This window comes from Chaetodon auriga, chromosome 19 (genome assembly GCF_051107435.1).
Source record: "Chaetodon auriga isolate fChaAug3 chromosome 19, fChaAug3.hap1, whole genome shotgun sequence".
Classification (NCBI taxonomy): domain Eukaryota; kingdom Metazoa; phylum Chordata; class Actinopteri; order Chaetodontiformes; family Chaetodontidae; genus Chaetodon; species Chaetodon auriga.
Genome location: NC_135092.1, coordinates 7,974,322 through 7,999,556, shown reverse-complemented (window position 1 = coordinate 7,999,556; position 25,235 = coordinate 7,974,322). Strand labels below are relative to the sequence as shown.

Below are 25,235 nucleotides of genomic sequence, written 5' to 3'. Positions count from 1 at the left end.
AGGCATACACTCAGGGATTATACACACACACACACTCACACACAAATCTACCAAAGCGCAGCCGTTATCAAGGCCCAGTTTCCTGTGGCAATCAGCGGAAAGTCCGACAGTTAGCCACTGGCCGTTCCAAGGTCACCCTCAGTTCCACATGCACAGCATTCTCCATAAACAACTTCACATAAGGGTTCCAAAGCAAGGCCTGAAAGCTGTCTATGTGAAGGTGTGGTGAAAGCACAATGCCAACACACATCCTAGACCAGCCTTCTGTAAACTTTGCAGGTTCTTCCAATAAATCACACATCTCCCTCCCCATGCAAAGCAAGTTAGGGTTATCGTGAGCAGAGAGGAAAAATCGTCAAATAAGTAATTTATCATTATGGTGACATAATGGCCATGGAGTGTGATCTCAACATGCCTTTACAATAGGGTAAGAGGAGATTAAGTGCAGAGCAACACAATAGAATATGCAGCTTTTATGCACAAGTAATTGTATTGTTGCATAACAAGATGGAGAGCCACTTCAGTCCCAACAGCCCCACTGCAGCAAGATGGTAATCTGTCACTTCCAGACTTTACGTGGCCTAGAAAGGGAGAGGAAATTGGAGAGCAAAAATGTGCAGAGAAAAAAAAAAGAGTTGATTATTACTACAACCCTGATTTCAAAAAAGTTGGGATGCTGTTTAAAATGTAAGTAAAACAAAATGTAATCATTTGCAAACAAACTGTTTACTGACAACAGTTTCATGCCGTGTCCTGAACCCATGCAGTAATATCCTTTATACAATCATATGTTCACAAAGTGGTGAACCTCACTCCATCCTTGCTTGGGAACGACTGATCCTTTCAAGGAGGCTCCTTTCATACCCAATCATGATACTATCACCTGCTACCAATCAACCTGCTTCCCAGTCTTTTGTTGATCCTTTAAAGCCAAATTTGATTAGAGATTCTGCTGATTTCTGCCGGACAGAAGCACAGCAAACAAATCTAAGATGAAAACACTTGTATGATGTAGCATGCCGGCCTTAAGTAATTTAATTAATGCTCTGATAAATGTTAAAATAAAAGTACTGAAACAAGGCAGCCCCAGACTGGCCTCTCATACACACAGTGCTCATTTCACTCCACTCTACTGCAATAAAGAAATGAATATTTACAATCATCTACAGTATGAACATAACCTTTGCTGTTCTAAATCTCACGCAGGACTGCGCTTGACAAATCCTTCTTTGGCCCGTAGCAAGAAAAAAAAAAAAAAAAAAAAAGTGACTTATGTTTACATTTCGCCTGAGGAAGACGACAGGCTTAACTGAATTATCCCTGATGTTTGCTCTGGGACAGGTGTCACATGTGGTGTGGCCCAGGGGAGGGAGGAGGGCTCAGACAGACTGCACCGGCCGACAATCTAAAACCAATATCTCAGTGCAACAGAGCTGCTTGTGACATAATGCAGGCACCTCAACAACAAAAAAAAAAAAGAAAAAAAAAAAAGGAGGGACCAAGAATAATACATGCTGAACAAATCTAGAAACCTGCTGGATAATTAACTTTAGTAATTATCCTCAACGGACATGGGGTCAGTCAGGGACTGAGAATGAGAGTAAAATGTCACCAGCAGATCCAAAGCCGCGGTGACTTGCTGTCCATGCTGCTGCCTGCTCTTGCCAGAAACGTCCCGGGGCTTAAAGGAAGGCGTGAGGCTGAACACTGGAGGGATTTGTTTAGGTGGAGGAGGTGGGGATTTGGACTTAGCAGCCACTGATCTAAGCTCACCTGCGCACAGCCCGGCACAGAAGGACATGGGATTACATAACGCGAAATCAACCCTAGCATTCAGTGACTTGCCAGAATTTGGCTGATTAACCTACATAAGAAAATGAGTGCATGTGGCCAATTTCCAAAAAACTGGGTAAGAGTTGTAGTAGACAGTTGTAATTGTCTTAAAACAACACTGACAATCCCACGGGACCCATAGACTACGCTCTGAACATGATCTGCAGCTTTCCATCTTCCTGTTCTCCAGATGGATGATGGGAGAGTGGCTGACCAGACTGAAGACACACAGTAAACGATCATAACAGGTGAAAAGGGTACTCACCTGGGGGTCCTTGGAGCTTGGCTTTTTTCACTGTAACACAAAACAAAAACGATGATTAGACTAATTGGAAGAGAATTTTAAATCAGCTTATTTGAAATCTACTCAAATGTGAAGCAATCCTTCCACAGGGCTTTAGAAGTTATGGAAAAGAAATATAGTAAATAAAATAAGATGATGAGTACACTGGTGAACCAGTAAGGAAACCTACGTCAGAAATGGAAACAAATCTAGGCATATTGAAAATGGACCGGATCTCATGTTATTGAAGCCTGACACATTCATTCATATGCAGAGGTGAGAGCCTCCAGTCGATGACTCGTGACAGCTGAATCACACAGACGCACTGACGGCCTCACGATGCTGTCGTCCGCACGAGCAGGAGCACTTCACGTGCAGCTCGATCAGAACAGATGAGCTATTTGTTTTGGTCACTCAGAATGTCATTAAAAAACAAAAATTTGTCACCTTGTCCAACAGTGAGGACGCATGATGGAACAAAACACAACGTCATCCCTGGTGATATTACTATGCAAACTACCTAATTTCCATTCCCCCATAACTTTTTTTTAGCTTTACTCTTCCATATTAACTGTGAGGGTTGGGCATCGTCCATCACCGGCAGCTGACAGTCATCGACTACTGAGCCCTCTACCATCATAACATCAAGATTTAAAAGCCATCCACCAGCCCAGCTGCACCAAACCCAGGACACACACACGTCCACACAGACAGGGTCTGAAATTAATATCCGGCAGGCGTCAAATGCAGGTACATTTTCCATTTTCATGTGTGATTTCTCATTAGTTGAAATAGTAGTTAATGGATGTAACTCTAGTTCTATGAATATGTACAAAGCCCTCTCACAAGCATCAGTTGGTTAACCCCATCAAGGATTATAACTGTAGTGCCTTTACAGGAGAAGCCCATAACACAACCCTCCCATGCCAATTTGGTAGACATCGCCCCACCCTATTAACCGCCACTGAAGAACTAATCTTTATTTAATCTCCTAATATAAAATCTATTTTTATACAAATGCGACCCATCAAGAAAACCCTCTGGAACAATAATCCTAACCTATACCACAGCTTAGAAGTGAAATAATTAGATTTCCATGACAATCTTTGCTCTTACATGAAGTTTCTTCATTTGTTCTTTATATGTCCCTTGAAATGGATGTGGGAAGTTAATAGAGAAAGAGACCCTGACAGCTCAGGTGTGCCAAAAAAATTTAAAAATCCAAATGTATATCCTTTGTATTGGAATATTTTTGATCACGCTATGACGATATAATATAAAGAAACAAGCATTTTATCAGAGCTGACCAATACCAACTTTAATATAATCAAGAAGCATAAGCCTAGACAGCTGTATCACAAAACAGAACAGCTGGTAAACAAACACACAAAAAACAATTGTAAAAGTGGACCAGGGCAGATGGATGTGAAGATAAAACACACACACACACACACACACACACACACACACACACACACACACACACACACACACACACAAAGAAAGGGAATATCTGGCTCCAGCAGCTACTTCATAAAACCTCAATAAAAATTATTTGGGGTGGGGGGGTGCTTGCTGGTGTGTGTCTTGGTTTATTTTCAGATCTGCCATCTCTAGCCCTGTGATGCATCTATACAATAACGTTTATGGGATTGTGAAGCGCTTTGGAGGGGATTAATTGTGATTGCTGTGGCAGGGTTATGTGTTCAGGCATGTAACCTACTAAACCTCTGGAGCCTGAGATGGCAGATGGGCAGGACGGGATGATGGAGGCACAAATGACGCTTTCATATTTTCATGCGACATCCCCTGTCTTCTCTCTGTGCATATTAAACCAACTATGTGGGAGCAAAAAAGCATTTATTTATTTTGCCCTTTCTGTCTGAAACATGGCTGTTGATTGTGTGAATTAAACCACAGCAGTGATTCCCCCACATTACAATTTTAGTCACAAACATCCACATAAAAAGGAGTACAACTCATAAAACCCCCAGTTTTCCTTCTTTTTTTTCCAGTGCTGTCTTTCAGTTTAACAATGGGGAAAAATTGCTTTATTCTAACAAAGCAGGGAGGGGTAAAAGCTAACTTATCACTTCTTTTTCCTGTTTCCTGTCTTGCACAGAGTTCAGTGAGAGGTGGAGCAGTGGAAATGTGGAGAATCCAGCAGTGTGAATGTTGTTATGGCCCTCCACAAAGGCTTTGTTGCTACAGCGAACGAGCTAACACAGTGGCCTTATGTACTAATTTGCATGATGTTATTTAGGGCTGTGGCTCACAGAGCTGAGGGCAATAAACCACGGGGGCATTACAGTGGAAAATGATGCTTATCATTTTCTGCCCTGGGCACTCCATGGCTTGAGAGGCCATTTAGCTCACTGCTTACAAGGGTTAGTCGCACAATTACCCTACCAACCTACTTCTTTTTCTTTTTCTTTTTTTTTTCCCCAGCATGCTTTTTAAGCAGGTGCATGTTTTGGCCACAGCTGATTCTGGGACACTCTTTCTTGGTTCAACTTTACACATGTAGTGGATTAACATACATTCAGAAATAGCCCTTAAGACAAAAACTATATAGGAAAAAGGTCTAAGAAAGGATAATTAAACATTTACGTACAATCTTCACTTTAAATCCTGATCTCTAACTCTGGCAGAACGTTGTTTGCTCACAGAGGACTCCAGTCCTTCATATTAAGAAAAGAGGGCCTTTCAGTGAACTGACAAAAAGTGTGGATGTTCCAAAATACATGGACACTATCAGAGGAAGGTCAGGCAGAAATCAGGAACGTAGGAACAGGAAGTGACAAGAGCATCTACAGTGGTGTACTTCCGCTTTGTGCTGGCTGTTGGATCTGATCAGGTGGAGCCAGTTTAAGAGGGAGAGAGCGGGAGAGAGAGCAACAGATGGCCAGGGGATTACTCCCTCAATCTCTAAGCGCTCTCCCTCCGTCTCTCTCTGCCTCTTTCCCTCATAATTCTACTGCTCTGCTGCTCGCTACACTCAGCCAGTTCTGCTGTTTTCAGTCCTGCAGGGCCTCTGTTTCTCGTCCTTTATTAAATGATTTCTGGTCCTACATCACCGCACCTATCAGTCACTGCAAAGTCAAGTAAGCAGGCACTGAGCAGACAGCGCTGAGGCAGTTCTGATCACTAGTGATGCAGTTTTTGTGACTGTGCTCCTAATTGATGGCTCGAATGACCGGACTGTGTGCCTTGCCAAAGGACTACTGCATCATTGTTGTCAGTGGAGGAGTAAAATAAATTTGAGCATATGTCAATAGAAGACTCAGTGAACAAAAGGTGTGACGATGCATGAAACAAGCTCAACATCCTGTGTGGACACTGTTCAGTCAGCAATAAAAACAAGGGGCAAACGTATCAAGCATGGAGCCAATTCACCAGGGCCAAAAAATGTAATCTGATGCAGCAGAGTAGCTTTTCATTTCTAATTAGTGCAATGATCAATAGAACTTAATCCATGACAAAAAGTTGTTATTCCTGCATCTCAAATATTTGGATTGGCGGCTTTTGTCCAATGTGTCACTTACGCAGGCTGAAGACTAACCCACATCTACCTACCTGCTATTTAGAAAGCCTAATTGCTTTCATTGCTTAAATGTCACATATCAACAACAACAACACCTTCAGCAGCACAGTTTGGTCAAGCGCCACTTGGTCATATTCCAACAACAACGTCCGGGACGTTGTCCAGTCTGAGCGGCTCGTTGTCATTGATCATTGTGAGCTGCCCTCCATCAAGGAACTGCATGAAACACTAGGTGATGGACAATAAAAGGATATTGTCATCAACTCTGTCTGCGGGTCCCGCGAGTCCCTTAACCAAAACCAGCCATTACTACAAAAGCCTCTTTCCTGCTGTAGCCTCAAGAAAAAAGAAAAAATCTGTTTGTCCCGGCTAAAATACTACATATTCTATGAAGAGATCACATGTCTCAAACAGCATCTGTGCACCTCCAAGACCCCAAGCAGCATCACGGGGTCCATGTGAGCCGTGTGTCCGCTCAACCCTGCCCTGATCCACAGCAGGAGGATCCCCCACATGTCCACTTGTGAGGGCAACCACTTATCTGTTGTGTAAAAGACATCGCCATGGAGATGAAGCATCTCGACGAGTAATAAATAAGAAAAGCTGTCAAGCTGAGCTATCGGGGGATGAGTCACAACATCAGCTAATCACAGTGCCCCTGCCTCAGCACCCTTTTCTCTGTTATCTATGGGCTGCTGAACTCCTACCAGCTTACATTCAGCATAACAGTAATCAATAAATGGACAGTGTGCGAGCTGTGTAGTGAAAGGCCCATTTAATACAATAAGTCTTGATTGCCAGAGCACATTGGGCTGAACTTTGTAAAAGTGGGACTCTCTGTGACCTTTTCCCTGCCAGGAGCCTTTCTCTCTCCCAGCTTGATGTATTGTATTGTATTGATTCCAGAGTCGTGTCAGAGTTTTATTGTATTCAGCTTTTACAGAAAAATACTTTTTTTTTTTTTTTGTAGAAGTATCAGACATCCAAAAGTTGTTTCCTGCCGCAAGATGACAATGATCTGCATAGTTTCTTTTTGTGAGACAGTACTAACAGGATGACCTGACACTGGCCATCCTTAATGGAATATCATTAGTCAGTTACATAACTTTTAAATAGTTAACACAAACACAGAGGTTTCCTGCACCATTTTCTAGAGGAGGCACCACACCTAATCTGAAATAAAGAGCACTTCCTTTGACAAGAAATGATGTTTTTATCAGGGAAAATGAGCCGTGGCACCACATCACACAGCAATGGCCACATATCTAATGAGTAAGCTGAATGTTTAAACAGTCAGATTGATCACATTGTATGTTTGCTTCACAGCACTTCAGCAGAGCAGCATGTTGCAATGCTGGGAAAAAAAGAAAACCTGACAAAGAGGCAAACGGCCCAATCACTGCCAATAAGGTGTGAAAGAAAACAGCACTGCAGGTCAGACAGCAGCGCTGACCACCTGCACTAACCTTTCCTATGGAAAACCCTGAAGACTGTGATTTGCTTAAAAGGACACAGAGTAGTAGTTTACCACTTCTTACAGTACTTGCACGCAAGTTGCGAACTTCAATGCAACATATCTATTAGCGACCTAGCTCCTAGCTAACTGGCTCTTTAAATTAACCAGCAAGCTAAGCAGTAAAATCTAACAGAAACGCCGACAGAAGGCTTGCACAAGCCTATGCATACACACAAGCAGGATGAGTTAATGCTAGTTTTATGCTCCTCTGCTTTTCTGTGTACCTTGAGATGGCGGCTCTGAGAGTCATTACTTAACAGCGACTTGGATAACATTTGCAAAGGCATTAAAGAAATTACAGATCGTGACAGAAGGTATTTGTTTGATCATGTAAACACGCACGAGTGGAGGTATCTGAAGGCTATTTGAGCGCAATTAGCTGTGTCTGTGGTGAGACAGGAGACCTGAAGTCCAAACAGTATTTCCAATCAAAAATTCAAAAGATGGGACAGATGGGATAGAATACAGTCAGTACTCATACATGCAAGGCATGAAAAGCATAATAAGAACCACACAGAGCCACAACTTGGAGCTTTCAACTCCCAAATGAAAATGATTAAACAAAGCAGGATATACCAGACGGGGGATTTACATACAGGGATTTTCAGAAATGTTCAGGATATTTTAGGAAGTGTAGCTCTTATTCACAACAGGACTTTCAGATGCTGGCAGCTCATCAAGTGCACTGTGACAGATGATACTCAAACTGCCTCAGCAAGGACTACCACCGATCAGAGATGGGACTGACAGTGTCGAAATACACGGCTGATACACTTGTCAGCATCTTTGAAAAAGAGCTGCAACATTTCGATCTGATGTGTTCATGTTTTGTGGTCAGCGTATCCTTTCTCCATGTATCACAGAGAACATGACTGCATGGATGCCTGCTGCACATACTTCAGGTCAATATACAAAGAAATCATCCTGTGATGCAAACTTTCCACCTGTTCCCCAATTTTCCACGTCAAGTACCAAAAAAAACTGTTTGCTCTGTTTGATTTGCATCTGGAGGATGGTAGAGATACAGGCGAATTTCTAAAAAAAATATATACATGTTAAAAGAAGAGTGTTACGAGTGTTTGACAAGGGAGGTTCTGTCATTACAGGTGTGTATACATGCGTGGTTAAAATGAAAGTCGTTTTGATCGGATGATTCCCCCCCCAGCAGCCCTGGATCAAATTGCTGGCCATTGCTCTTGTTGTCACCGAATAGGATATTGCATAATGTGCTTTGTGGCTGTGAAGGATGCTTGAGCAGGCGAGGATTTTCCTCCAATTTCTATTTTGTGTTAACCCAACCCAGTCTGATTAGCTCTGGTCTTGTTTCAGCCTGGAAATGTGTCCATGAGAAGAAGACGCTGATCCTTGTTTTGAAAGATGTCAATCATTAGATTGTTATTGAGTTCTTTTTATTGTCCATATATACACTTCTAATGTTGGAAGTATTACCATCAGATGATAGTAAAAGCTCAGCCATTTAGTCCTCCATTGAATTCAACAGTGAGGCCCCAGAGGAGCCTGGTGCCAAAAGGGCCCCTGCACCAGTTTTATTGAAAGACATTAATCTGCTTTTCTCCTGGTCATATCTTTGTCAGTCGACCTGAAACACCCCTCAGACGTACACTAACTTTGTGATTTGGTTAACAGTCATCATCAGCCCTGACAGTGATTTACACTCATGGTTGCTGTTTTTTTTTTTTTTTTTTAGTGATATCTCAACCTCAGCGCACAGCACAGGCCAGTGCTGGCTGTGTGAGGCTCAAACAGCTGGTATGGCAGGTATCCTAGATCGGGAAGTAACCTCAAACAACCTGTTTTCAGTGTTTTTCATGGTGCTGGTGAACAGTTTGGGTTTCAAAAATCGGAAAATCACGACCGGATAAATGAACTAGCCACTTTGCTAATAAATGTTAACTCCCTGAGGGGGGATGCCTCCTACCACAGAACCTGTTCTGTAAGATTTTTATTTGACGTTATCAGATGGAATTCAGCAAACGGACGTTAAAGTCAACACTTGTGTCGTTTAAACCGTATAAAGAAGTAAAAAAGAAAAGTAAAACTTACCTCTGACACACAGTAACGACATGGCAAAGCGTCAGTCCAGTAGTTTCACAGTTTGTGGAGTGGGCTATCAGCGGAGATTTACTCAGTCCGGAATCATCATAACGTCCATTAAAAGACTTTTCAAACAGCTTCTGAGCTCAGACTCGGTGTTTACAGGTGGTTTTCTGATGTTGGACTCGGGCAGAGAGCGGCAGCCCCCCGCCACCGCCACGCCATTATCACAATTCTCATCACAGCTTTTCAGACTGACGAGCAACCTGAAGGACAGAGGGGGAGGAGGAGGGGTCCAGGCACCTGTTACTGGCGTCTGTCGTGTCCAATGAGGATACCGCACAGCGCCGGAGGGCGGAGCCGCTAGGAATGAGAGAATCCGACCAATCGCGTGAAGGGAGAGGTTGGAGGAAGAAACAGGTGACCCACACGGTTTCAAAGCTGACCAAACACCTGGGATTTTTTGGTGATTTTCGAGTCAGGTCAAGTTCATCAACCCCTTCATCACAAAGATCTTTACAGAAAAGCAGTCCACCTAATAATCAACGATCAATTGCAAAAAGACATTCTGTACTTGTATGTAATCCTCAGCTGTCCATCATCTCTATTTGGGCCTCACCACAATTGACATCTGCCTCAGTGGACTTTTTTCTGTGCACCTACTAAACAAACATTGGCTGACACTCCGTGTGCTCGCGTCACAGATGTCTCTTGAACAGCCATGGCAGAAGCCCAGACCCAAACAATGAGAAGATAGCGCGTAGTAAATTTGAGTACGGGGAGCAAGATGATACAGCTGCAGCAGAGCTGAGACAACACCAACAGCGCCGCCCTGTGTGTGTAGTATGTCATTACATTGGGCCTGATGTCTCTGTTGAATCATTTGATGGAGCGAATGGATAATAGACAAAAAGTTAAATGACAGAGGGCATATTGGAGGCATATAGGTGCAGATGACCCACATGGTTATTATGTGGCTTGTTGTCTTTACTTACATCTGCGTTTGTGTTCGTGAGGTCTACAGAAAGCAATTTCTACTACCACTTCTACACATAATTTTCTCCTTCTCATTCTTTGACTTTTCCCCCTTCTGATCAAATATGGGACATTAAAGGGTTGAATCGAACAAGAAATGTTCATGGAAAAAAGTAAACTGGAATTAAATTAATTTAAATTAAATTAAATTAAATTAAATTAAATTAAATTACTGAACTGAATTGAACTGACTAGCAGTAGTAGGTAGTAGTTGTACTATTGTTGTGCTAGCGGAACCATCAGCTGGTCGTCCTTGTAGCCCCCGGAGTTTGTCACCGTTGCACCTCTGATGTAACTTTCGTTTCCTGCTCGGCAAGGGTCACGCATATGAGTGCAGAGTATAGTTAGAGTCCAGTTTACGAAACTGAATCTTTTATATACAATCACAGGACGTTGTTGGAACGATGTTGCGGACGCTGTGTCGGACCGGCGGGGCTCTCCTGCAGGTAAATGAAGCGCTCTCATCATACATTTCCTGTTAGCTCGAGCCAACCTGCTGACTGTTCGTCAAGTGTCATCGGTGCATCCGTGTTAATAGTAGAGGGAAAGTCACTGAAAGGTACCTTTTTTTAAGCTGGCCACTTATTAACTGATTAACCATTGATTCTGGGTGGAAAGTAAACCATTAGGCGATGTTAAATCTTTACGCTATTTTTCTTTATCTGTATTCAATGTATAACTGAGTTAATATAGCTTAGCCTAACAAACTTGTGACCATAAGGAAGCGTAATGCCAAGTAGTCCACTCATGTAAGGCATCATGCATGGATACATACTGTATTTTAAATAAATATATATACTGAGCAAATCAGCTGACTTAATAATAAGACACAGTACAATACATGAAGTGAGCTCAAACAAAATATTTCATATAAATCAACAAATTTGAAAGTGGTTCTGAATTACTATGAATATGTTTCAATGATTTCAATTTCAGTTTCTTTTTCGTGGTCTACGCTGCTCAGAGAAGTGGTTTAGAATAAGGCTGTGGGATTATTATTTCTTACTTAATCTACGGTTGTATTATATTTCTGTTCGAGCTGGAGTGATCCCTCCTACCATTTCGCTGCTTTTCTGCATTTTAAATCATCAGTTGCATCCTCTTTGATTATACACATCATTTTTGCAGCCAGGACTTGGGTTTGTAAAGCATGTGTTAAGGCTAGATTTTGAAATAATGATCAACCTGATGGCGTGTTCTTGTGACTGTGCGTCTCTGTAGCAAACCCAGCGGACCGTGCCCAGGTTGTGGGTTACGCCAGCCCAGCAGCGATGGGCGTCCAGCCTGCCCATGAACACTGTGGTCCTGTTTGTGCCCCAACAGGAAGCCTGGGTGGTGGAGAGAATGGGTCGCTTCCACCGGATCTTAGAGCCGGTATCACCTTTTTGTTTTCAGAAGATCCCTGATCACAGAGCACGAGTGTCACATACTATGAGTGGGAATAAGACAAAAACAGAATAACCCTTTTATCTCTTTCAGGGTTTAAACTTCCTCATACCCTTACTTGACCGAATTCGCTATGTGCAGAGCCTCAAGGAGATTGTCATTGATGTCCCAGAGCAGTCTGCGGTATCTTTAGGTATGTGAGGTGTCAAATTCTTGAGGAATAATACAAGCTTGTGTGCCATAATTTAATAGACATCTGGTATATTTTAAATGCGTGTACATTGTTTTTACAGATAATGTAACTCTACAGATTGATGGGGTGCTTTATTTAAGGATCCTAGACCCTTTTAAGGTATGTTGTAAAGAATCAGAAGCGCCTTAAATGCCGGAACGACTGTCTGTCTTGACCAGTTGTGTTTGTTCCCAGGCCAGTTACGGTGTTGAGGATCCAGAATATGCCGTCACGCAGCTGGCACAGACCACCATGCGTTCAGAACTGGGCAAACTCACACTGGACAAAGTGTTCAGGGTAATGACTGCTGCTGGAGCTGCTGCTGTTCTGCAAGCGTGTAATGAAAGTTGTCTAATGTTCAAATCTCTGTTTCTTTTCTCTTTTTCATTTTTCAGGAAAGGGAGTCCCTCAATTCCAACATCGTCCACGCCATCAACCAAGCGTCAGACGACTGGGGAATCCGTTGCCTCCGTTATGAAATCAAAGACATACACGTTCCACCTCGTGTCAAAGAGTCCATGCAGATGCAGGTGAGGCAAAGAGAACGAATATACTGCTGGTCTGAGTAAGATTGCTGTAGACACCTGAGAAGGTTACTTCATTCTTATGTCAGTAAATCTGTGTAAATAAGGGGTTTTATACTCACTGTATGCCTTCAGCAATAAATGCAGTTTCCCTGAATTCTTGTCATTTTAACTGTTGTAACAAAACTAAAGCCGCTATAAAATTCAGAGCTATAGTGTTGAGACTGCGGCCAAGATAGAGAGAGACATATCACTCCCAGAAAAAAAGTTTTAACACACGTATTTATTCACTCTGCGCAGGTGGAGGCCGAACGCAAGAAAAGAGCCACAGTGCTGGAGTCTGAAGGGACGAGGGAAGCGGCCATTAATGTCGCAGAAGGTCATAAACAAGCTCAGATTCTGGCCTCGGAGGGTGAAAAAGCAGAGCTGATCAATCAAGCGGTTGGTGGGTGCACTTAGAGAGCTGGCTGAGTTTGTGCAGTTAACTGGTATACTTCAGATGATTACACAAGTTAGATGCTGCTAATCGATCACTGTGTTCCTTCCAGGTGAGGCCCAAGCAGTGTTGGCCAAAGCAGAGGCAAAAGCTAAGGCTATCCGTCTGCTGTCGGAGGCCCTGACTGAGCAGGTGAAGACATCTTTAGATCACCACGATCACAGTCTTGTTTGTGAAAGTTGATCACAGATTGCACTTCATGCTGATCCTTTTTACTGTGCATTGTACAGAATGGAAATGCAGCAGCCTCGCTGAGTGTGGCCGAGCAGTACGTGTCCGCTTTCTCCAAACTAGCCAAGGAGTCCAACACCATACTTCTGCCCTCTAATACCGGCGACATCAGCGGAATGGTCACACAGGTATGTCTCTCTTGTATTTATACGTGAATAGCCTCCAGATAAAGTGTCCGTGTTGCTTTTGTTGTCCTCTGTCACAGCTGTGATGGTTCCCCGTCCTGTTTTCTTGCATTCAGGCCATGACCATTTACGGCACGTTGGCGAAGACGACCACAAAAGCGGCACCGGAGGCCGTGGAGGAGAACAGCGAGGAGCTTGTGAACCAGTCCACATCACCTCAGTAGCAGAGGACTCAGGGAATGGACTCAAAGCAGAACAATGACAGAACCAGAAGAAGCAGTTTGTGTTTGAGTCACCGGGGCTCCAAGGCATCGCCGTGTGGGCTCAGTTCACGTACCTCCCACTAGCAGGGCAGTAGAAAAAAACTTCCTAAACTTCTGGGATGTTTTGCCTTGGAGTCCTCGGAAAATCACGTGTTTTGCAAGAGGATTTTTAGTCTTCGCTGACAATTGTTTATGCTGAGTTATTGTCAAATCAACACCAGCCTTCAGCTAGACATGTTCTTACCAGTGACTTTGGCAGGAAAATGGAGAAATTGATGGCAGGTTTTGGGATTTATTAGCGACTGTGGCCATTGGATGCAAAAATATGCCCTGGATGTTGTGTAACATATGATTTATTAGCATAATTCATTGTGGGAAATGCCTTGTGTGCATCACATCTGTTGAGGTATTTACTATTGCATAAACGCTGATAGAGTCGGACGCTAAGGTTTTGAATTCAACTGCTCTACGTCAAAGTTTAAGTTAACATCTGATCCTGCTCAATGTTTTTTTCAGCCTGTTTTTCAGGGCTGGCCCAGATAACTCGGGTTAGGTTCTGTGGGTTCATTTGTATTCATGTTTAACACAGTTAGCTCAGGTGAGCCATCTGCTTTGATGTGCCTCGTTTACAGGCATCACTGACAATTCTTCAGCATCACTGGGACCAGCGACTTTGATTTGCTCCATGGAACGTCTGGCTGGAGTTTCCCGAAATGTAGTTAATTCACAATTTGGCCCCTGTTAGATTAAAACACTATCTCCCTGAAAAACTTGATCTAGTATTTGCTTTAGAAATAGTCTTGAGAAGATCTCCTTTTGTCACGTTATTCAGAAACACCGCCCTCTTGATGACTAGTTAGCATACAAAGTCAGCCCTAGGAACAAATGTTTCTGTCCTCGTTGTATTCACCTCTTTTGTCTTATGGGATATATTTATTACAATTCACAGACCTCTGCAAAGACAGTAAGTTTCATAGACTCATAGACTTCACCGATGCTCACAGCTTAATGAAAAAATAATGCAAAAATGAGATTGGCACTTGAGACTTCAGTACGAATATGATGCTTTGGAATGGGATGTCGTGAAGCACTTGTTTAAAAATATATGATTCTGTCCGAAGAAGCTTCTTCAAATGTAATGTTGTGACTGCTAATGAAGTGTTTTGGACCACTGTTGGGGTTCAGCAATGTTAAATGACCTGAAAATAAAAAAAATATGTTGGTTAACAGGGTCTGTGTGTGCCATTATGATTTGAAATCAGTAGAGGTTGGTACAAAAATGCCCTGGTTCAATGCATACATACATGCATAATGGGGAGAAGGAAAGTGCCAGAAATCAACAGTTTGTGATCATTTGCCAAAGTGAAGGATTTATAAAATGCTCAGAGATGTTTGGCTGTAAGTGAGAAGACTAAAAAGGCCATAATGCATTATTATAAGATTACAATCCACAGAATATGAATGAATCTCTGATTCCATGTGGCAGAATCGCACCTTTGCATCCTCCCGCCTCTCTTTATGATACTGTTTTTAGCCCTCTGGTTTGCCTTACAGACGGCGTGGACGGACTAACAGCTTGAGGCATGTAGTTTTATTTGCACTGTATTTTATTGCATGTTAAATTAAACTGATTTCCCTAAAGCATTCAACTAATAAAAAGTGTATAGTAAAAAGATGTCTGTGATGATCGTTTGGAGAGCAACTGATGAGTTTGACGCCCTTTGTGTGTGTGTGTGTGTGTGTGTGTGTGTGTGTGTGTGTGTGTGTTGTTAGGACCCAGCTGAGAATTAGAGTTGGTAATTTTCAGAAAAGTACTCGGTTTTATTCTATTGTTTTATTGCGTCTCCGTTATTCTGTCCATTGCTTGAGCGATAGTGTGCCTGGCAGTCCGAATTCAGGGCACAGATCATACAATTTAACAAGAGTTACATAGAAAAACGTCCGCCGCATCCATCCGCCGGGCTGCACGCACGCTGAAGTTCCTTGCCGTCACCAGCCATCTAATCTCGTTGTACCGGTGTCCCAATGAAGGTGAGCGTGGTGTTGCGTCGTTCTCTGTTTACCTGAGACACCTGTACCCGTGTTGCTAACGCACACATTCACGCCCGCCCTCCGGCCGAGAGAGGACGAAAACCCTGCTAACTTACAAGGTCAGTGACAAGAGCGAGGCGAGCTAGCCGCGGCTAACAGCGTTAATTTACGAACAGCGTTAATTTCCTCGTCTCCTCCTCGGGACGTTAGCTAGTTAATATTACCTGTTACACCTCAGCAGCGTGTGCTGTTTTTATTGGTTTAAGCGGAACTTGGCGTCTCTGTCAAGTTACACGTTACCAGCATTAGCATCTCGTGTAGCAGGTGTTGCCCACAGCTACTCCTTTGACTTCTTACCTTGGTGTGGAACAGGTGTGCCTGAGTTATTTCACCTGTGCTGCTGTCACCTGTGTGTGTGTATGTAGGATGAAGGGGCTCCCGGTGTTGTCCCTGCTCCTCTGGATGTGCGCGGTGTACTTTGTGGGGATCTACCTGTTCGTGGGTGGCTTCCTGCTGGTGAGGCTGGAAGTGAACAGGACCAGCTCCTGCGGAGACGTGCTGCAGCCCGGAGAGGAGCCAGTGGACTTCTGCCGCGCCCAGCCGCGATTCCGCAGGGCCGTCCTCCTCATCATCGACGCCCTCAAGATCGACTTCGCCCGGTTCGACCGCAACAACACAGCGCCCCGACCTTATGAGAACAAGCTGCCTGTGCTGGAGGAGACGGTGTCATTCAGGCCTTCCCACAGCCGCCTGTACCCTTTTCGTGCTGACCCGCCTACGACCACCATGCAGAGGATCAAGGGCTTCACCACGGGCTCCTTGCCTACCTTTGTGGATGTAGGTAATAACTTTGCTTCCAGTGCCATCTTGGAGGACAACCTCATCCACCAGTTTGGGCAAGTGGGTGAGTAGTTGCACACGTACACACTGTGTTGCTCTACAAGGGGACATCTAACAGGGCACCTTTGCGTCAATCGCCTTCCTTGATAAGAGAATCTCTCCCGACAATGTGCCTGTATATTCACATGTTGTGCGTGTCCTCTCGCAGGCAAGCGAGTGGTGTTCATGGGCGATGACACTTGGGAGAATCTCTTTCCTAAGAGGTTCCACCGCTCTCTGCCCTTCCCATCTTTCAATGTCAAGGATCTGCACACTGTGGACAACGGGATCCTCCAGCACCTCTACACAACTAGTATGTATTTACTTAATATGACTTTGTTATATCTTGATCATAAGCAGCTGACTTACAGTTAATGGCACACTTCTGTGCTCCGTACCCTTCTTGTATTGCACTTGTGCTTCACATCTCTCCGTCTGTCACTTGCTGTTGGTTTTGACAGTGGTGGGGGATGACTGGGATGTCCTGGTTGCTCATTTCCTTGGAGTGGATCACTGCGGTCACAGGTTTGGTCCAGACCACCCGGCCATGGCTGACAAGCTCACCCAGATGGACGGAGTCATCAGGTCAGACAGCGGTGCAGCTGCTGCGAGTTTGTTTCTCTGCGTCCACCAGCTGCAGTCACCATCACGTGCCACATTAGTGCACCTGTAGAACTGTCACATCACTTAATAACACTGTTTATCGTAAGCTCCTGGCATATTATTGTTCCTTTTTTAAGGAGAACAACTGTTAACAATAATGATAGAAAGGCTCAGTTTTTAGCACTGCTAATAATTTCACATTAAAATCAAACTCCATCATGGCTTTTAATTCCAGGAATCCTCATTCATCTCTTCTCAAAACCCTTATGGCCACATTCATCCTTTTCCTCCAGGTCCGTGATTGACCGTCTGGAGAATGACACCCTCTTGGTGGTGATGGGAGATCACGGGATGACCGACACCGGAGATCACGGTGGAGAAAGTCAGAAGGAGACGGACGCAGCGATATTCCTCTACAGTCCCTCCCCCCTGTTTCCCACACTGCCGTCCCAGGTCAGTAGAGTCGCCGCCTTTTTCACAGTCAGTTTTAACATGAGGTGAGATGAAAGTTGTGCAAAAGAACATTTTGTTTTGTGGTCAAGTACTCGTACAACCTACAGTATGTAAGACAGCATTCTGCAACCTTTGAATGATCCTTGTTAGTTTATAACGGCTCAGTTAGACTGATTTTGCTGATTGTCACCTTTAACTTGAAAGTTCCTGTTCTGTCTCTGCTAAATGCCAGTAATCAGTAACAGATGTTAACGAGATGTAAATGAAATGCAGAGTGAGAGAAAAACGCTGCTTCAGACTGCTGAAAGTTTACAGAACTCATTTATATTCCATTCACGACCAGCAGAAAGAAACTTTTAACTCCTGGACCTGAACATAAAATGCTGTCAAACAACAGATTGAGTCCACAGAGGAGCCACTTTGGAAGCAGAGGAAAACCCTGTGACTGTTTACTGCTTCTCTGTTTGCCTGTTTATCTTTATTTTCTCAGCAAATATCCGTTCGCATCGTGTTTATCTTGCCAAATCAAGTGTCGAGCGTTTGTTGTGTCATGAATGTGAACCATCAGACCGTTCTGCGCACGAGCATTTCGGTTCATGGTCGACTGTGCAATTTCCGAATGCGCTAAATGGATGCCGGCAGGCAGTCTGCGCCTTTTCAGGGATGAAAGTGGAGCTCACACTAGAAAGGTGAACTTCAACACCGATTTTCATAATTGCAGTGTAATTGGAACATTACATAATACTTTGTGGAAAATCACAGATTATGTGAGTGCACAGAAATAGCGCAACTACAAAGAAAGGGGAGATTATTAGACGTAATGTTTTATTGGAAATTCCTCTTATTCAAAAATCAGTTATTTTTGATATGGAGTGAGTAAATCCACCAATCTAATAAATGCGCCTGCAGTGGTGGGCTTGATTTAGCTTCGTCATTCATTCAGAACCTGATTGCGGTTCACAGTCTACGCCAGCCTTTGGGAAATTTGTGCAGTTAGTCACTCAGAAAATCCCATTTATCTCGGGTAGGTGTGTCTGTGCTTATTTTAATGGCTCAGTGAGTGTGTTCATGTCCCAAGACTCTCTTGAGTCAGCTGCTTTTAAGACGTCATGTTTGTCTGAGCCGTGCTGAAATGTAGTTTGTTTTGTCATGTTTGTAGAGTGAACCCGACGTGGTGCCTCAGACAGACCTGGTGCCCACCCTGGCTCTGCTGCTGGGAGTTCCCATCCCATACAGCAATGTTGGGCAGGTGCTCTTGCCTTTATTCCCGTCTGGGCAGACAGAAGGTGCAGTTGGGGGTCTCAGCCAGCTGGAGGCACTGTGGATCAATGCAAAACAGGTACTCCGCTCAGTCAGGAGCAGTCAAGCACCATTTTTTTAAGCCTCAGACTTCACATATCCTGGAGCATGATCAGTGATTTTGTGTATTTAATTTCACCTCTGTGACCGCTCTGTTTCTGAAGGTCCACCGTTTCCTAGAGACTTACTCTGGCATGGCCAAAGACATCCCACCACACAGCCTCTCTCAGCTGAAGGATGAATTCTCCCGCCTCTCCTCTGAGTACCTCAGCACAGTTCGAGAGGGCCAGTCACCCTCCCCACAGCTGGCCGCCTCCCTGCAGGCCTACCTCACCTCGGTCAGAGACACCTGCCGAGCCACCTGGGCTAAATTCAACCCAGTCAAGATGGCAGCAGGATTAGCCATTCTGGCTTTTGCCTGCTTGATGTGTTTCATCCTGTCTGAGCTGTCCCATGTGCTGATTAGGGAGAACGGTCCCGGAATGAAGGCCCCGGTTGTCACAGCATTGATGGCGGGGGGTTGCGTGGCTGCTGCTCAGCTGCTCACACAGGGCTACGTTGAGGTAGCGTGGTGCCTGGCAGCTGCTGCCCTCAGCTCTGAACTCCTCTTTCTCTGGACAGCTCGTCGATCCAGAACCATCGCTCTGGCAAAGAACAGATCTAAAGTTCCGAAGTGTGCGAGCTGGCTGACCCCACGCCACCTCCTCGTCCCCCCCCTCTTGGTGCCACTCCTCCGCTGTGCCTCCCTGCTGTCAGACAGCTACGTGATCGCTGAGGGCCGCGCAGTGACCTTTCTAGTGTTCTCTCTGGCTCTCTATATTCCCATCCATCTCAACTGGGATGGCCTGCTCCTACCCCCCAGCCACGACCCTCTGAAGGCTGCAGGGCTCGTGCCCTCCGCAGCCTTGTCCCCATCGACTGTCAGGAAAGAAAGCAGCACCCTCCTCGCCTGCTTGGGCCTTCTCGTCGGCAGCCTCTACCTCTCGCTCTCCTTCCACGGCTGTCGGGAAGAACAGGGCTCCTGCCAGCCGTCCCCGTTCCTCTCGCCTCTTTCCCGGTTGCAGGACACCCAGCTGAAGAACCTCCACTACGTCCTCTCTGTCTTCTCCCTGGGCTTGTGGACGTACCTGCTGAGACGCTGCCTCCGCCACTACGGTAATCTCAACTCCTCAGGTGGGACAGTGTTCGCGGCCCGCTGGATCCTACCACTGCTGTCTGTGTGCCTGGGGCTCCACTGGGCTGTTAGTGCCACTCCAGAGGACAGCTTTAGGAATCTGGCCGAGCTGATCAGCCTGGCGCAGCTGGCCCTCCCCAGGGCTGCCTTCTTTCTCCTGGGACTGGGGCTGCTCCTGATCTGGCTCGACCCCCTCACTGTGTTTGTGAAGACCAGGGCCGCAGCGACAGCCAGAGGTTCGTCCCTACCCCCTCCCCGCTACAGAGCGAGCACTGGCATCAGCCCCCAGGCCGAGCTGCACCACCTCATTCCCCAGATCTACCAGCGCATGCGTCGTTCCCTGGACGATGGAGAGCTGAGCGGGGGCGGAGAGGTGGGCAGCAGGCCCGCTGTGGAGGCCTACGGACTGGGAACTGTCTACTCTGCCCCTTTGCTGCTGTTTTGTGGCCTGCTGGGAATTGGTCTGCTGCTGCTGCACCCAGAGGGCATGGCTCTGTCTTTCCTCCTGCTGCTGCTTGAAATGGGAGCTCTGTTGCACATTCACGCTTCATCCACTACCCTCAGTGGCCTGCACGGAACATCCACCGGTGAGATTCTTAGACTGCACGTCTTCTCTTCTTCTTCTCTTGCGTGGTTTGTTTGTCCCTTATGACACAAAGACTTCCCTCTGCTCACCCGCCTCTGCTTGTTTTCCTCAGGTGGCTTCAATGTGCCCTGGACTCCAGTCGTGCTGTGGTCTCTGGCTGCAACCCAGTTCTTCCACGCCACAGGTCACCTTCCCACCTTCCCCTCCATCCAGTGGGGCGCTGCCTTCGTGGGATTCCCTGATGGACACACAGGCACCGTACTGCCCGCCGCACTGGTCATCCTCAACACTTTTGCCTCACACATCTTGTTCGCAGGTAGTTATTAACAGAGAAGCTGCCGGAAATGGATTAGTGAGTTTAGTGTGATTTTAAAAAAATCATGGTCCTTTTAGAGAAATTAGGCTGTTGGATTATGATTCAGATGGGACAAAAGACAAGTTAGGTTCTAAACAAATGGTTAGAACATACAATAATAAATACAAAAAGATCAAAAATATTTTAAATAAGTTAGAATTTAATCAAAATAACAAACATTTAATATACAAGATTGTCCGTCTATACAGCACTAATAATAATTTTAACACAATTTTCATTAGAAAATCAGTTTAAACAGTTGAAAGCCTGTATTATTTTAACTACATGATGAGAAGCAAGGCTCATGCATGTTTATTTGCAATAAAGTGATAATAATATAATACAATAAGTCATAGAAATGTAACATATTGAAACAGTAAATGTGGAATGCTTCCACCAGAAAGTAATGTTACTGTGAGAAGTAACTTTTCAGTTACTTTTTAAATGTCTGCGTTGAAATGCTGCCGCTGTGCCTGCAGCTTTCATTCCAGACGGACCAAACGTCTGCGGTGGTGGAGCTGTACTCGTTACCTCATTTTCCATCTTTGCGCATTCGCTGTCCAGATAGTTGGAAAAAGTTTCCTTGGCCGTTTGCCGGCCAGCTGGACAGTATCTTGCTAAGCCGCTGCCTGAAAGCGGGTGAGTCAACAGTAGAGAGAGGCTGCATCATTTCTACATCACACCAGGCTATTAATCTGTTAAATTGTCCCTGGGTCACACAATTCCGAGCTAAATGATGAAAATCCAGCCTGTGTTGTGTGCGTGGAGTGACTGCAATGACTTCACACGTGGTCGGGCCTTTAGCAACCAGCTTGGTGCAGGTGTGTGCTTTGAAAGGTTAGTCTCTGTTGTTCACAGAGGATAGAACCAGGCCTTCAGCTGGATTTTACTAGAATATTTTTGTCTTCCTGCTCGACAAGTAGTGAGAAACTGGATGTCTGCCATCATCACACACTCATCTACATGTGTGATCAGAACAATTTTTGAGCAAAATGCGCAACACTGGTGGAAAAAAAAACAATTACTCTTCAATTTGTTATGATAAATATGTACAGTAAGTGAGCCTGATGGTTGATCCACAGAAACTCAAACAATACAGAATGAGCTATCGTGAATCACAGCAAATAGAATCTATAAATAAATGAAATGAAGCAAAGAAGCTAACTGCAGATTCGTATTTGTGTCCACGTCTCATTGCCCACAGTGGGATGTCCCTTGCTGCTGTTCTGGCCTCTGGTGTGCGAGGTACGTGGCTGCAGGGGAGGCAGAGCATGTGGGGAAGAAGGGGAGGATGCTGTGATGGAGATGAGACTGAGAGAAAACCCCCAGCAGTTCAGCTCTGCTCTTCTACAACTCTCAACGCGCTACCTCTTTATCCTCGGAGCACAGGTACAACCGCCACACGCTTTTGTTCCAGTCGCTAAATTATCACCCGCGACCAATTAATTTGTTCGGTCCGCCCATTTCATGTGTATCAGCGTCACGTCTCTGCAGTCAGTGTCCGTGCATCTCTTCACAGGTCTTTGCTTCAGTCTGTGCAGCTGCTATCCTCAGGAGACACCTAATGGTGTGGAAGGTTTTCGCACCCAAGTAAGTGCCTGAATGGATTTTCCAGCTCACTCCAAGTCACTCACAGCAAAGGCTTTTGGGGGATATATAACTACCATTTACTCCTCCTGGGCTGCTCAGTGAATGCACATGAGGGAAGACCACTGTAACAGATACATATTTACACCATCACGCCATTATGCTCGTCATTCCCAGTATTCCAATTAACGTTTGAAAAAGCTGCATTAGTTTAAACGTGTGTGTCCCCCAGCCACCGTTACGGAGTCCTCTTTTATTTTTTTTCTCCTTCCAGGTTAATGTTTGAGGCCTCAGGGTTCCTGGTGAGCAGCGTGTCCCTTCTGATCGGGGTCACGCTGGTGCTGAGAGTGGACGTGGCAGTGGGCCGCTGGTTTAAGAGACTCATCCCCGATGCCTCCAGGTAGCGACGGCGCTGCTGCTGCTGCTGCTTTACCGCGGAAGCCCACCAGAGCTCACTGTGCCACAGAGGAAAATGGACATGGCGGCCAATGTAAAGTTTTTCTAAAGACCTCTCACGAAAAAACATTGCCATCTGTGTCTCGCATAAGGATCCCAACAAACACGCCACGTGAGGTTACCTGTTACTGTAACTGTTGTGAGGGCTATGTTGTGCTCCTTTTCAGCCAGAGGGATTTTAGGACATCAAATCTCAGAGCGATCCGACTCTGAGCACCTGGACTCACGTCGAAGGTGTGCGTTTTTATGGTGTAAAATTGGCGTTAAGATGATAAGCTGGTAAACCACCGCAGTCAGCTGATGAGGTTGGAGGTTGCGGGGGGTTCAGAGTTGCACTACGTGGTTCCAGAGCGAACAGCAGCATCTGAATGTTTCTCTTAAACCCCCATTTTGGGTCTTACAGTATGGATGAAGCCTTTCAAGCCAGACCGTCTTTCATGCGGTTCATAGTGCAGCAGTCAAAAAGCTTCACTGAACCCGCACAGTAAACCGTTTACACTCGCTACATGCCTGTCACAGCTGGCTAGCAGCTTCAGCATTCACACTACATTGGCCTTTGAGGGTTGTTTCCACCTCATAGCTGAGGCTGACATACGTGCAACATAACGGCTGATTTAACGGTTTAATGTTATGGGGGGAAAGTAGAAATGGAAAGAAAAAACAAAACAGGGAAATGTTCACTTCAGCCATCGAGCTGATCCCTTCCCACAGTGATTTACATCGTCGTCCTGTGACTCTTCAGCTGCAGGATGAATGCTTTAAAGCCTGCCCCCCCAGTGTCTGGAGCTACTTCACGATCAACTTTGCAAGCAGGTCCTACTCCGCTTGGTGAACTCCATCTAAGTGCATTACAGCATGTCTGTCATCTAAATGTCTGCTGGAGGAACTTTCCCATTTCTCTTTCTTTTTTGTATGTTTTGTATTTTCCAGATGTTGAACTAACCAGTTCGCCTGGTTACTGCCAATTCATATTACTATTACTGTGCAGTTAGTCTTTTGGTTTGTTTTTTTTTTACAATTTTGGGTTCTTAATCTGTGGCGGTCTTTTTATTATTGCTTGGAGGGTTCTGATTCCTAACTAATGGCTATTTATAATTCAGATTTTTTAATCACTGAGGTGTTTTTTTTAATCAAATTGTCTTCATTAGGCCTCATAACCCTTTATTCTGGAATCAGTGCCTACAGTAGCTTTGAGTAAAGCCTTTTTTTCAAATTTTTTTTTGTCTATGTTGTCATTAAATTGACAGGGTCATTAAATCCAGGACCTCCACAGTCAGTTAATTTATTTCTGCAGGACGTCTGAGCCAGTGTCCGGCGTAAGTTGCTGGTCTTCAGCTGCAGTCAGCAGCTGAAGCTCATTAACTAATGCATGATATCGAAGGGAAGTGGAGCTCAGGTTGAATTAGCTACAATGCAGTAGTACTGCATTTCTCAGGCTGTTGTATGGGAGTGACTGGTCATGGAGAGCGGCTGCTGACATCAGCCAGAGCGACGGTGTGGATAGGTTGTATGATGTCAGGATGTTTTTTGGTTTTTTTTCTGTTCTAAAAGGTTTAATATATAAATAACTGATTAATTAAGATGATTTTACATTCTGTGACAAAATGGAATAAAGTTTTTTTTACATGACATCTTGGTCTCATGATAATTCAGATACAAGGATGAGAAATATCCAGATTGGTGTCAGTTTATTCCCATGTTTCAACTTTAGGATTATTTATTGTTGCAGTGCAAACTATTTATACAGCGCGTAAAAGCAGCGTTAGATGTTTTGTTCATTGATCCAAGGATTTGATGGAGGAGACGGGTGCTGCCATGAGTTTTTATCGCCCTTCAGTCAAGGTGCTTCATTCATTATTCACCTTGGCTTTCCACATCTGCAGTTCCCATAACTGGAAGATGTCAAACATCTCACTTTTACAAACAGCGGAGGAGATTCTGTTAAAGAAACGTTCTGTTCTCGCCACAGGTAAAACTCTTGTTTATATCAGAGATTAAGGCATAAAGAAACTGCAAGGAAAAACTTCACTTCAGATCCAACATCATGCACCTCCAAATCAATCATGAAGGCTGGATATTTGCCTCTGATTCATCGGCGTTAACTTCAAACATTGACACTTTTTTGATCACAGAGAAAATGTGGCACAACTGTGAGCGTGAGCCGCAAATTAAAAACCTGTTTTTCCCAGTAAATATATTATATTCCTGTGAAACATGACCGACCAATGCGAATAATAAATAGCAATCAATAATAAATCATTCATAATAATTCATAAAACTGTAAATTCA

The 25,235-nt window shown here is 44.7% G+C and overlaps 3 protein-coding genes across 6 annotated transcripts in view; 2 read left to right on the top strand and 1 right to left on the bottom strand.

Annotated features, from left to right (window-relative positions):
• unc13bb (unc-13 homolog Bb (C. elegans)) overlaps positions 1 to 9,455 on the bottom strand; it is a 60,037-nt gene extending 50,582 nt beyond the window's left edge. For all 3 annotated transcript variants that reach the window (XM_076757661.1, XM_076757662.1, XM_076757663.1), the window contains exons 1-2: positions 9,241 to 9,455; positions 2,099 to 2,128 (exon numbers count right to left, since the gene is read on the bottom strand). In XM_076757661.1, the coding sequence (XP_076613776.1) occupies positions 2,099 to 2,128; positions 9,241 to 9,262 (52 nt within the window). In that variant the 5' untranslated portion in view covers positions 9,263 to 9,455. The remainder of the gene's footprint in view (positions 1 to 2,098; positions 2,129 to 9,240) is intronic.
• A 1,082-nt stretch (positions 9,456 to 10,537) lies between these two features.
• stoml2 (stomatin (EPB72)-like 2) lies at positions 10,538 to 14,748 on the top strand. Its single transcript, XM_076758873.1, has 10 exons — positions 10,538 to 10,712; positions 11,488 to 11,640; positions 11,746 to 11,845; positions 11,946 to 12,004; positions 12,080 to 12,181; positions 12,280 to 12,414; positions 12,709 to 12,853; positions 12,957 to 13,036; positions 13,135 to 13,263; positions 13,377 to 14,748. The coding sequence occupies exons 1-10, from the start codon at positions 10,671 to 10,673 to the stop codon at positions 13,482 to 13,484; spliced, it is 1,053 nt and encodes a 350-aa protein (XP_076614988.1). The 5' UTR covers positions 10,538 to 10,670; the 3' UTR covers positions 13,485 to 14,748.
• Positions 14,749 to 15,482: 734 nt separating this feature from the next.
• On the top strand, positions 15,483 to 24,575 carry pigo (phosphatidylinositol glycan anchor biosynthesis, class O). 2 transcript variants are annotated; one of them, XM_076758985.1, is made up of 11 exons: positions 15,483 to 15,673; positions 15,980 to 16,458; positions 16,603 to 16,746; positions 16,895 to 17,018; positions 17,330 to 17,489; positions 18,649 to 18,828; positions 18,953 to 20,549; positions 20,661 to 20,864; positions 22,108 to 22,292; positions 22,423 to 22,493; positions 22,765 to 24,575. In XM_076758985.1, exons 2-11 carry the CDS (start codon positions 15,981 to 15,983, stop codon positions 22,892 to 22,894), a joined length of 3,273 nt encoding a protein of 1,090 aa, XP_076615100.1. In that variant the 5' UTR covers positions 15,483 to 15,673; position 15,980; the 3' UTR covers positions 22,895 to 24,575. The 2 variants fall into 2 exon arrangements, with proteins under 2 accessions (XP_076615100.1, XP_076615101.1); XM_076758986.1 differs by having other exon boundaries at positions 15,517 to 15,554.
• Positions 24,576 to 25,235: the final 660 nt, after the last annotated feature.